The sequence below is a fragment of the Equus przewalskii genome, chromosome X (assembly GCF_037783145.1).
Source record: "Equus przewalskii isolate Varuska chromosome X, EquPr2, whole genome shotgun sequence".
Classification (NCBI taxonomy): domain Eukaryota; kingdom Metazoa; phylum Chordata; class Mammalia; order Perissodactyla; family Equidae; genus Equus; species Equus przewalskii.
Genome location: NC_091863.1, coordinates 120,999,242 through 121,012,144, shown reverse-complemented (window position 1 = coordinate 121,012,144; position 12,903 = coordinate 120,999,242). Strand labels below are relative to the sequence as shown.

Genomic DNA, 12,903 nt, shown 5'->3' with positions numbered 1-12,903 from the left:
TCTGTCTCTCCAGTCTTGGGGACAGTGGTTTGTCCTGTGTTCTGCTCTTAAGAGTCTGAGAAGAGTTGATTTTTTAGTCCATTCAGCTTTTTACTTATTGTTAGGATAGAGTGGCAACTTCCAAGCTCCTTACATGTGAACTAGAAACTAGAAGTCTTTTTTTAATGGTGGCTCTAGAGGTTATAATGTACATATGTAATATTTTATAGTCTGCTTAAAGTTGATATCACCCCATTTCAAGGAAAATGTAGAAGACGTACAAATTTATAGGCCCCCTTGCACTTTCTTATGCCATAGTAATTATATATATTGTATCTACATATATTGAACCCCACCCAGATATTACAATTTTTCTTCAAGTGCCATTCATATTTTAAGAACTTGAGGAGAAAATATACTTACCCAGTTATTTATCATTTCTGCTGCTCTTCCTTCATTCTTGATACCCCAAGTTTCTTTCTGATATTATTTCCCTTCATCCTAAGAAATCCCTTTAAGTATCTCATTTAGAGCAGGTGGAAATGCTCTATGGAAAATCAATTAGCATATGGAAAATGAATTGTCTTAGTTTTCCGTCATCAGTTAATGCCTTTATTTCACCTTCATTACCTGAGGATATTTCCACTAGGTATAGGATTTTGGGTTGACCATTCTTTTATGTCAGCTCTTTATTTTGTTTCGCTGTGTGTTCCACCTTCCATGGTTTCTGATAAGAAATCTGAGGCCATTCAAATGATTGTCCCCCTATATGTAATATGTCATTTTTCTCAGGTTGCTTTCAAGATTATTTTTCTTTGCCTTTAAATTTATTCAGTTTGAGTATATGTGTCTAGCACAGTTTTCTTTGAGTTTATCCTGTTGGGGATTCACTGGGCTTCTTGAATCTGTAAATGTATGTTTTTTACCAAATTTGGGAAGTTTTCAACCATTATTTCTTCAATAGTGCACCATATTAATACAAGATGTTAATAGCATGGGAAACTGGAGGAGGGGGGAGGCGAATATGTGGGAAATCTATGTACTGTATGTTCAATTTTCTATAAATCTAAAACTGTCCAAAAAATAAGGTATATTAATTAAAAAACTAAACATGCAACTATCATATGACCCATGAATGAGTCTTCTGTGCATTTATCTGAGAGAAATGGAAACTTTTGTTCACTCCAAAATCTGTATATGGATGTTCATAGAAGCTTTATTCACAATAACTAAACAATGGAAACAGCCCACATGTCCTTCAGTGGGGCAATGGTTAAACAAACCGTGGTATATCCATACCATGGAAAATTACTCAATGTTAAAAAATGAGCTGTTGGTACACACAGCAACCTGGATGAATCTTCAGAGAATTATACTAAGTGAAAAAAACAAATCCCAAAAGTTTACTTACTGTATTATTCCATTTATATAACATTCTTGAAATGATGAAATTATAAAAATGGAAAACAGATTAGTGGTTGCCAGGAGTTGAGGAGGAGGAGGTGGGTATGGGAGATGTATTAGTCAGCTCAGTCGGCTATAACAAAATACCATATACTGGACGGCTTAACAGAAATTAACTTCTCACGCTTCTGGAGGCTGGGAAGTCCAAGATCAACATGCCAGCCAATTTGGTTCATGGCAAGGGCCCTCTTCCTGGTTTGCTGATAGAAGCCTGCTTGCTGTATTCTCATATTGCAAAGAGAGCAAGCTTAGATCTCTCCACCCCCTTATAAAGGCAGCAATCCCATCATGGGGGTCCACCCCCATGACCTTATCCAAACCCAAGTATCTCCCAAAAGTCCCACATCCAAATACGATCACATCTGGGATTAAGGCTTCAATATAGGAATATAGGGGGACACGAACATTCAGTCCATATTAGGAGGGAAGTGGATGTGTCTATAAAACAGCAACATGAAGTTTCATTTGGTGATGAGAATGTTCTGCATCTTGACTATGTCAATGTCAATATCCTGGTTGTGATATTGTACTATAGTTTTGGAAGGAAGATGTTACCATTGTAGAAAACTGGGTAAAGAGTACATGAGATCTATCTGTATTATTTCTTACAATTGCATGTGAATCTATAGTTATCTAAAAATAAAGTTTAATTAAAAAATTGTCTGCAAACAATCCTCCCTTTTATTGCCTGCACCAGGGGTGAACGACTCCTACTGCCCCACCATTTGTAGCCAACTGTTCCATCCCAAGTTTCCTTAACAAGACAGTGGCCTAATCAGTGCTGTGTTTGTAGCCTACAAACAGTATTATGTCAGTCCTTGGGGGTGCCATCGTTGACTTTTAGTAGGGTGAGGTTTTTGGTCCTTTGGGGGGGCCTTTAGTTTAGGGCAGGATGTAACAATCACTACTTTGAGGTAGGTGGCCTAAAGGGGATGTATTTATCTGCCTTTTTGAGGGGTAAGGTGGCACTGTCATTCCACACACTTTGCCCAATGGGTTCCTGAAATCTACACCCTGATATTGCTGGCCCCAAACCCCCTGCAAACACATGCAGAAACACCAGACATTTTTCCTGCTTGTCTGTGGGATAGTGTTAAGGAAGAAGTTTGTCTTTAGTGCTGAGTCCTGACCCAATCCTTATCCCCACTGTCAGGCTAACTGGACCTTCTGATCTGACCCCCGACCCCGCAGGACTCACCTCCCTCCCCCTCACACAGCTGCCTCTTCCCTTCCTTCCCCGCTCCCCCCATGAGAGAACTCGCAGAGACACACACATTTTCACAACAGGTCCGTTTTATTGAAATCACCATCAGGGCACCCTGCTGCTGTCAAATGACGTCGGCACCACTGGCCATTTCTCAGGGGTCAGACGTTAGAGACTTCTCAGATGATTCCTCTGTGAGGTCTCTGGCCTCGCTCTGAAGTTGCTGGTGGTGCAGGTAGGCACATGAAGTGCTGGGCTTCTCCATGCTCTCTGTGTCCTCCTCTGGCTTATCTTGATTCAGCTGTTCATTCAGCCTGTGATAGTGACCGAATAGGGTTGTTCCTCTCACTTCCTTAGATTTGACTGAAGAGGTGGGACGTTTTCTAGAGGCTTTTTTAGTGGATCTCCTTCGAAGGGGTCTTTTGGCCCACGTAGTTTTCTTGGCCGCCTGGAAAGACAATAGGGTGAGCCCAGAAGGGCACTGGTTTGAGGGAAGAGTGGGGGGGGGGGGGATGGGTGGGAACAGGGGCTTCCTGAGAAGGGACGTGGGCTGAGGAGGGGCTGTGTGCCAGGCAAGGACAGGGGCGGAGTCTTGGTGGGGGGAGTCAAAGGGGAAGAGGAGGAGCTTGGGCGGGGTCATCTCACCTTGACACTGCCTCCGGACCTGGGTTGACAGGAGCCCTTCCTCATCTTCCTCTCTTTGTTCTTTGGCGAGGGTTGTTCCGTGACTGTGCTAGAAGCCTGGGATTTCCCGGTCGCCTTTGCCATGTCAGCGCCTCCCAGGGGTCTGTCTACTCCAGGCCTGCTGACCTGCCTATATATACCCCTCTATAGGACAGAGAGGGGCCACACCCTTCAGCTTTGTTTGGTCAGCAAGGCTCTCCTCCAGCCAATGGCAGCCGTGGGTTGGGCTTAGACATCACAAAGCTCCACCTTGACACCTCTAGGGGAGGATGGGGAGCAACCAAGATGTTCTGGTTGGGGGAAGGGGGCACCCCTAAAGAGCCTTCCAAACTGACCTGCCCCCCTCCTCATCTCCCCAGTCAATGCTGGTGGCACACATGGCAGGGAGAGGATGTTTCCTCCAAACCGTTCCCCACAGCCACCCTATTCACTGCTTCATTCTCTTCCTTCCCCCTTCACCACTACCCAGTTTCTGTATGTCTCACCTTCAGTCTATCCATGGTAATGTGGCCATATTGAACTCTACGAGCAGGTGTGAATCACCTAATTTCCCTCCTACACACTTTGAAGACCATTCTTCACTTGGCCACTACCAGGGATCTTTTTCATCCACCTCCTCCTCCCAGTGTCCACATAGCTCTCCTCAGTTTTCGGTTTTCCATTCTGAAATCACTGCCTTCAAGCTGTCAAGACTTCAGTGAATAAACTTGCTCTGCTGGGTATTCTAGTCTTGTTTCAAACGTGAGGCTCTTGCTCATCTCAGTGGGTGTCCTATCCAGGCTGAGGTTTTAATATGTAGGGGGATGAGGCAGATGCTGCAAGTTGTGCTGGGTGTTTGCATGCAGAAAACTACAACCTAAAACTGATGAATGCACCTAGGAAGGGACTTGGCTTAACCGGAGGCGTGTGTGCCTTATATACAAAGCTCTTCTCAACATGTATCTCCACCCACAAGATATTTTTATTACCTTATTTTACTACAGGCACTGTTAGCATCCTAACTCCTTTCCTTCTCCTGAGATTGTCTGGAGAAATAGACCTTACCTTTCTAGAGGGACATTGGTGGAATTCTTTGTTTTGAACAGCTATAACAAGCTTCCAGCTTCTTGGTGGAGACACTTTGTGATCTTCACCAAGTCCGTTTATCTCCCTAGACAGAGGGCCTCTCATTTGGGTTTTGTCCCTGTAGGAAAGAGATGATGGAGTTAGCCATAGGCAGAGTGGCTATATTAACATTAGACAAAAGAGATTTCAGATGAAGCATATTATCAAAGCTAAGGAAGTCATTTCATAATAATAAAGTTGTCAATTAATCAAGAGAACAAAAGTGTTAAATATTTTGCTCCTAATAGCAGAGTTTCAAACTATATGAAACAAAAACTGATAGAACTGCAAGGAGAAAGACACAAGTCCACAATCATAGTCAGAGGTTTCAATACCCTTCTCTCAATAAGTGAAAAATCAAGTAGACAGAAAGATATAGAAAATTTGAACTATGTTCTCAATTAACTTAACTGACATTTACAGAATAATCTCAATAGCATTAGAATTCACATTCTTTTCAAGCGCACATGAGACATTTACTAAGATAATATTCTGGTCATAAAGCAAGTCGCAATAAATTTAAAAGGATTCAAGTCATGTGAATTTTATTCTCTGACCACAATGGAATTAAATTTGAAATCAATAAGAGAAATACATCAGGAAAATCTCCAAATATTTGGAAACTAAATAATACACTCTTAACTCATGAGACAAAGAAGAAATCAAAGAGAAATTAGAGTATATTTTAAACAGAATGAAAAGGAAAACACAACATAACAGAATTTATGTGATGCCACCAAAGCAGTACTTACAGGGACATTTATATTACTAAATGCATATATTTTCAAAGAAGAAATGCCTCAGATCAGTGACCTGTGCTTCTCCCTTAAGAATCTATATAAAAAAAAGCACATTAAACCCAAAGACAGCAGATGAAAGAAAATAATGAAGACCAAAACAATATCAGTGAAATAGAAGACAGAAAAACAACAAATAAAATCAATGAAACCAAAAGGAGATTCTTTGAGAAAACAATAAAATTGATAAACCTCTAGGGAGACAAATGACAACAAAAGGAGAAAAGACACAACTAATTGATATCAAGAACAAGAAAGGTGACATCACAACAGATTCTACAGATAATAAAATAATAAGAAAATAGTATGAATGATGTATGCCAATAAATGTGACAACTTGAAGGAAATGGACAAATTCTGTGAAAGACACAAACTACCAAAGCTCACTCAAGAAGAAATACATTTCAACTATACCTGAGATTATGCTAATGAGGTGACTTGGTGGAGCCCTAGATAACTTCTGGAAAGGATGTTGGCTGCCAGGGGAACCAGCCATGTGGTTAGAGGGTTGGAACTTTTAGCCCCACCTTCAACATTTGGGGAGGTTGGAGGGGCTTGGAGACTGAGTAAATCACCAACGACCAATGATTTAATCGATCATGCCTATGAAATCGAATCTCCATAAAATCCCTAAATGAAACTGTTTGGAGAGCTTCCAGGTTGCTCAGCACATCAAAATTCTAGGAGGGTGACACGCATGGAAAGGGCATGGATTACGCGTGCCCCTTCTCCCATACCTTGCCCTATGCATCTCTTCCTTTCGGATCTTTATGAGTTGTATCTTTTATAATAAACTAGTAATATTGAGTAAAAGAAGGAGGAAGAGGAGGAGGCCAAAAAAAAAAAAAAGAGCAGAAGAAGGAGAAGGAATACATAACCCAAATAGCCCTTTATACATTAATAAAATTGAACTTGCAGTTTAAAACTATCCCATAGAGAAAATTTCAGGCCCAGATGGCTTCACTGGTGAATTCAACTAAATGTTTAAAGAAAAACTAACACTAATTCTTCACCAACTCTTCCAAAAAATGGAGGAGGAGAGAACACTTCCAAACTCATTCTCTGAGGCCACTATTGCCTTGAAACCAAAGCCTAAGACATCACAGGAAAAGAAAACTACAGACCAATAGCCCTTATGAATATAAGCACAAAAATCCTCAACAACATACTGACAAACTGAGTCCAGCAACCAATAAAATGATTATATTGCGTGACCAAGTACTGTTTATCACAAGAACGCAATGATGGCTTAACATCCAAAAATCAATCAATGTAATACCCCATATTAATTGGTTAAATGAAAAAAACCCACATGGTCATCTCAATAGACACAGAAAGAGCATTTGACAAAATCCAACATTCTTTCATAATAAAAACACTCAACAAACTATGAGTAGAAGGAAAATTCCTCAAGCTGATAAAAGCAATATACAGAAACACCACGGCTAACATCAAACTTAATGGGGAAAGACTATAAATGTTTTTTCCCTAAGATCAGGAACAAGATAAGAATGCCCACTCTCACCACTTATATTCAACAGGGCAATTAGGCAAGAAAAAGAAATGAAAGGCATCCAGATTGGAAAGGAAAAAGTAAAATTGCCTTTATTCACAGATGATATGCTGCTAAAACTAATAAATGAGTTTAGCAATGTTGCAGATTACAAAATCAATGTACAAAATCAACTTTACTTCCATCTGGTATCAATGATCAGATATTGAAATAAAAAAATACAATATCATCTAAAAATAAGATAAAGTGAGGGGAAAATTTAACAAAATATGTGAAGGACCTGTGCACTGAAAACTATAAAATGTTGCTGAAATAATTAAAGAAGGCTTAAATAAATGGAGAAGTAGCCCTTGTTCACTGGTAGGAAGACGCAGTAGTTTTAAGATGTGGAAGTCTTCCCAAATGGGTCTACAGGGTCAACTGATCCTGATCAATATCCAATAAGTTTTTTGGAGAAATTGGTAACATGATTTTAAAATTCAAATGAAAACACAAAAGACTAAGTCAACTTTAGAAAAGAACAACGTTGCAGGACAAACAGTGCGTGATTTTGAGTTATTACAAAGCTACAATAATCAAAGCAATGTGGTTTGGGTATAAAGATAGATAAATAGATCGATGGAACAGAATAGAGTCCAGAAATAAACCCACACGTATCTAAACAACTGATTTTTGACAAGTGTAAAGGCAATTCAGTGGAGCAAGTATAGTCTTATCAACATATGGTGCTGTAAAACTTAAATATTAATATGCAAAAAAATAGCATTCTGATCATCTATATCTCCCATCACATACAAACATTGATTCAAAATGGATTAAAGACCTAAATGTAAAACTGAAAACTATAAAACTTTCATAGTAAACTATAGGAGAAAATGGTTGTGATGTTAGGTTAGGCAAAGATTTTTAGATGTGACGCCAAACCACAATCCATAAAAGAACCAATTGATAAATTGGACTTTATCAAAGTTAAATAAAAACTTCTACTCTGTGAAGGACACTGTTAAGGGAATTAAAAGACAAGCAGCAGACAGGGAGAGAATATTTATAAACCATATATATGATAGAGAACTTGTATCCAAATATGTGAAGAGTCCTCAAAACTCAATAATAGGAAAGCAGATAGCCAATTTTAAAAACTGGGCAAAAGATTTGAACAGACGCTTCACCAAAGAAGATACTTGAATGGTTAATAAGCACATAGAAAACGCTCAAAATCATTGGTCAGTGGGGAAATGCAAATTAAAACCTAAATAACATACAACTACATGGTCATTTGAATGGCTAAAATCAAAAAACCTAACTATACCATGTGTTGGCAAGGATGCAGAGGAACTGGAACTGTCCTACACAACTAGTGGGATGGCAAAAGCACATTGGAGAACAGTTGGGCACTTTCTTAGAAAATCAAAAACATACATCTGACAGCATGATTTAGCCAGTTCACTTCTACGTATCTATCAGAGAGAAATGAGAGTATGTATTCACACAAGGACTTGTACACAAGTGTTCATAGCAGCTTTATTCGTAATAGCCCCAAACTGAAAAGTGTACAGATGTCCATCAACAGATGAATGGATAAACAAACTGTGGTATAGTCATACAATCAGCATACAAGACTACTGAGCGATGAAAAGAATAAACTATTGCTACACTCCAGATGGATGAATCTCAAAACAATTATGCTGAGTGAAAGAAGCCAGAGCAAAAATTGTGCATACTGAATGATTCCATTTACATAATATTCTAGAAAATTCACACTCATTTATAGTGACAGAAAGCAGGTTGTGGTAGCTTGGGAAGTGGGGGTGTGGAGGGGGTAGGAGCGAGGAATTACCAAGGGGCACGAGGAATGTTGGGGGTGATGGGTAGATTCACTATCTTTATTTGATCATGGTTTCCTGGATGTATACATGTGCCAAAACTTATCAAATTGCACAATTTAAATATGTGCAGTTTACTGTATGTCTACTATACCGCAACCAAATTATTAATAATATAATGAATATAATAAAAATAAATGATAAACCTTAGTCAAAATAGGTCAGTCCTTCTGAGTCTGGCCCTAACCTTAGCGCTGTGGGTCCACTGTGGGATTTGCCCGACTGTCCAGGCTGACAGTAACAAGAAAAAACTGCCTTTACTGGGCACTTACTTCATTCCCGGCACAGTGCTAGGTCCTTTCATAGGTATTATCTCATTTAAGCTTCAGCAAACTTATGAGGAAAGTTAAGAGGCTAAGTGACTTGCCTAAGGTTGACTTGGGGTGGAGTTGGCAGTGTACTCAGCATAGAAAAAGCAGCCAGACTTCTTATATGCAGTGACTCACTTGGCAGGGTCTAGAGCAGAAAATTCAATAAAGGGCCAAGTTTTGGGCATCATTTTAGCTAGTTTTCACTTTATAACAACACCAGACAAATGAAGCCACTTTTGTTTTCGTGTCTTAATTTTGAAAATCTCACCAATTACCCTGACATACACAAATATCTGAAATGAAGCTATTTGAGTTCTGAAATAGCTATAGTATTTTTTCACTAGTGCCAGATGAATCTTTCTAAAAATACTTCCTTCCTCTAAATCCTGCCTTAGCTCCCTACAATTCACAAAAGAAATTCCAAAACCCAACATTCATGATAAACCCAGGCTACGAACCCAGTTATTTGTTACTAATACTTGATGAACATTTTATAGTTTTCTAAGCTCTTCTTTATAATTATCTATCTATACTTCTCATAAAAGAACAGGAATTAGAGTCTCTGTTTTGCCTCTGTGTATCCACTAGGATGGCTATAATCAGAAAAGACTGACAATAACAAGTGTTGATGAGGAAGTGGAGAAATTGGAACCCTCATACATTGCTTGTGGGAATGTAAAATGGTGCAGATGCTGTGGAAAACAGTTTGGAAGTTTCTTAAAAAGTTAAACATAGAGTTACCATACGTCCCAGCAATTCCACTCCTAGGTATTGACCCAAGAGAACTGAAAACATATGACTACACAAAATTTGTAAGTGAATGTTCATGGTAGGATTTTTCACAATACCCAAAAATTGGAAACAACCCAAATACCCATCAACTGAAAAACAGATAAACAAAATGCAGTGTATCCATAAAATTTAATACTTTTCAGCCATAAAAAGAAGTGAAGTACTGATACATGTTACAACCTCAAAAACATTATGCTAAGTAAAAGAAGCTAGACACTGAGCCACATAATGTATGATTCCATTTACATGAAATGTCCAGAATAGGCAAATCCACAGAGACAGAAAGTAGGTTAGTGATTGCCAAGTGCTGCAGGGAGGGAGGGAATGGAGAGTAACAGCTAATGGGTATGGGTTTCCTTTTAGGTTGATGAAAATGTCCTAAAATTGATTGTAATGATGGGTTCAAAAGCGTGAACATACTATCAACACTTCAAAAGGGTAGATTTTATGGTATGTGAATTATATCTCAATTAAAAAAAACTCCATTTAGCAGATGAGGAAACTGAGGTTAAGAGAGGTTAAATGTCTTGCCAAGGTTTCCTGCCTCCAGCTTTGTGAGCTATTTTGAACCACAAAGTGTTCAGAGAGAACTTGGGTTATATCCTCCTTTCCATCTGGGCTCTTCTCTGTCCCAGAGCCTGCCTTGTCCTTGCTTGTAAAAGCCACCACTTACTGAGCACTGACTCTGCTCGGCACTATACCAAGCACTCAACATGTATGACCTCATATCTTCTCCCATAAGATAGGACTATTATTTTTCTTCCCTCATTTTAAAGAAAAGAAATTGAGGCTCAGAGAGTTTAAGAGACTTGTCCAAGGTCACACAGTAGTAAAAGGCAAAGAGCCTAGATTCAAGTCTAGGTCTGCATTTGGGCTCATTGCCATTGTCATTGCGTTATCTCCTCTTCTCATTTTTCCCCTGCCCTCCATACGTTCATCCCACCCACCAGAATGCCTTTCCCTCTCTTCCACATATCCAGAGCATACTCATCCTTTCCCTAGGAACTATTTGTTTCTCTACTGTAACTGGAGGACCAGATTCTAGCAGCATGTTGGAAGCATTAGATAATTAGATGTTTTGATTTTTCTAAGGAAATCAGCCTGATTCATTTTATTTTTTTTTCAAAGATTGGCACCTGAGCTAACATCTGTTGCCAATCTTCCTTTTTATTTTCTTCCTCTCCCCAAAGCACCCCCGGTACATGGTTGCATATTTTAGTTGTGGGTCCTTCTAGTTGTGGCATGTGGGACCCCACCTCAGCATGGCCTGATGAGTGATGCCATGTCCGTGCCTCGGATCCAAACCCACGAAACGCTGGGCTGCCCAAGCGGAGCATGCAAACAACCACTCGGCCACGGGGCCAGCCCCAGCCTGATTCATTTTGATATTCAAGTTCCTACCTTGAAACAAAAGGGAGAAAACAAAGTTTTGTTTGTATAGGATGCACGTCAGAAATGACAACTCTCAAAACATACTGCTTCTGCCAAGAGTAAACTCGCCGCCCCCATTTAAAAGACTGCACTGGCTCGCCACCTGTTTAAGTGCCATCCTACAGAAAGTCTGATGCTGGAAGACTGCAGCTTTTCAAAAACTGCCCAGCGGATTCAAAGGTGCAGTTGGGGCCACATTTCACTGGGTAAGGCCCCTGGTGCAGGTGAGCAGGGTGACGTCTTTCCTAAACCCCTCTTGTAGAAGTCACCTTTCACTTCTCTGAATCCCCTTCCCTGCCTCCCCAAACGACACAGAGTTCTACTACTACATGTAGGACACTGCCGAGTATTTTCCCATGTATTCACCCTTCTGCTCAGCCAGACGCAAGGTCCTTGAGGGCAGAGCTGTGCCTCACTTGACTTTGTATCCCTTACTGTGGCTGACACAATGCCCAGCACACAGTAGGTCTTTCTCACATATGTGATTGCACACTGAATTTGAGACTAAACAAAAGAGAAATCGGATCTTTTTCAGCCTTGGAAGAAAAAAATTCTCACCACCTTATAATGATCAATTTCACTTGGCAAAGTTTCCCTTTTATCTTGTGAAGATATGAAAACATTTCCCAGACTTAATCCTGAGAAATGTTGCAGCAACATTACATCAAAGTTAGAGGAGACAACAGTATTGGAACAAGGGAGGGAAATGAGGAACTTTGCTCTGCCCTTGCCTACCTGAGGGACGACTGCTGTAGAATGGGAGATGGGTGGCAGCAGAGAGTTGCTACGTAGAGCCAATGAACCTGTTCTTGTCTGGGGAGCTGGTGAGGCATTTTGCTCCTGACATCTGAAGGTTAGCACTAGAGAAAGATGCAGGCCAGTGGAAATTAGTGTGAGGGCATTAGGGTGGGAGGGAGCTAGTGAGCCCCAGGACAGAGGAGAGGTTGGACGACGGGAGCAAGGGAGGTCCTGAAAGGTAGGCACTGAAACACCAGGCAAGTGATGACGACAAAGGCAGTTCCTGAAAGGTGAGGGTGAGACCAGCAGCCAGACCAACCAGCATGCTGAGCACGCTGAGATCCTGACCTGAGGTTGCTCCAGACTTCCTGGGTAACAGGTTGGGTCTCAGCATCTGGGCACCAGTGGTTTCAGATGGGAGCAGAGAAAGACTATTTCCTGGCAGAACAGAATTACAGAATTCAGCGCTGTCGCTGAGGCCCCTGACTTTTCACCCAGAGTTGTCTTGATTGTGCTCATTGCTTTCACATGTCACTGCATTTAATCATCATGGCGAACTAGGAATTGAGGTGTCATTACCCTTGTTTTAGTGGCACTCAGATAGGTGAAATAACCTGTGCATGACTCACGCTAAGGTCTGTCTGACTGCAAAGCCCAGGCCCACTCGTTCGCCTACTCCTCATTAGTAGAGGCTGCTTGAACATTTGTTGGGGATGTTGGAGAAAAGATTCAAGCATCACATGGAAGGTTGCGTAGTTAACCTCCAAGGTAATCCAAACCAGAGAGCTCTTGAGTCCTTACAAAGGCAGGAAAGAGCAGCTGATGGAGGTGCTCAAATGCCAAGCATGGTGAGAGCTAGAAATCGAAGTGATGACCATCAAGGAGTCACATCAGTTCTTGAATAGAACAGTGACCTAGGTAACCTCTTCGTTTCAAAAATGGTCTCAAGTAATCTTCTATTTTAAACGCATGTCTTTTTACATGAGGCATATTCTTGAAGACA

General features: G+C 40.6%; 1 protein-coding gene across 1 annotated transcript in view; it reads right to left on the bottom strand.

The window, feature by feature from the left end:
* Positions 1-2,718: 2,718 nt before the first annotated feature.
* Positions 2,719-12,903, bottom strand: part of LOC103564909 (uncharacterized) — a 28,055-nt gene continuing 17,870 nt past the window's right edge. Inside the window, exons 2-4 of the mRNA XM_008540839.2 lie at positions 4,376-4,514; positions 3,293-3,475; positions 2,719-3,095 (exon numbers count right to left, since the gene is read on the bottom strand). Coding sequence (XP_008539061.2) covers positions 2,802-3,095; positions 3,293-3,475; positions 4,376-4,514 — 616 coding nt within the window. The 3' untranslated portion in view covers positions 2,719-2,801. The remainder of the gene's footprint in view (positions 3,096-3,292; positions 3,476-4,375; positions 4,515-12,903) is intronic.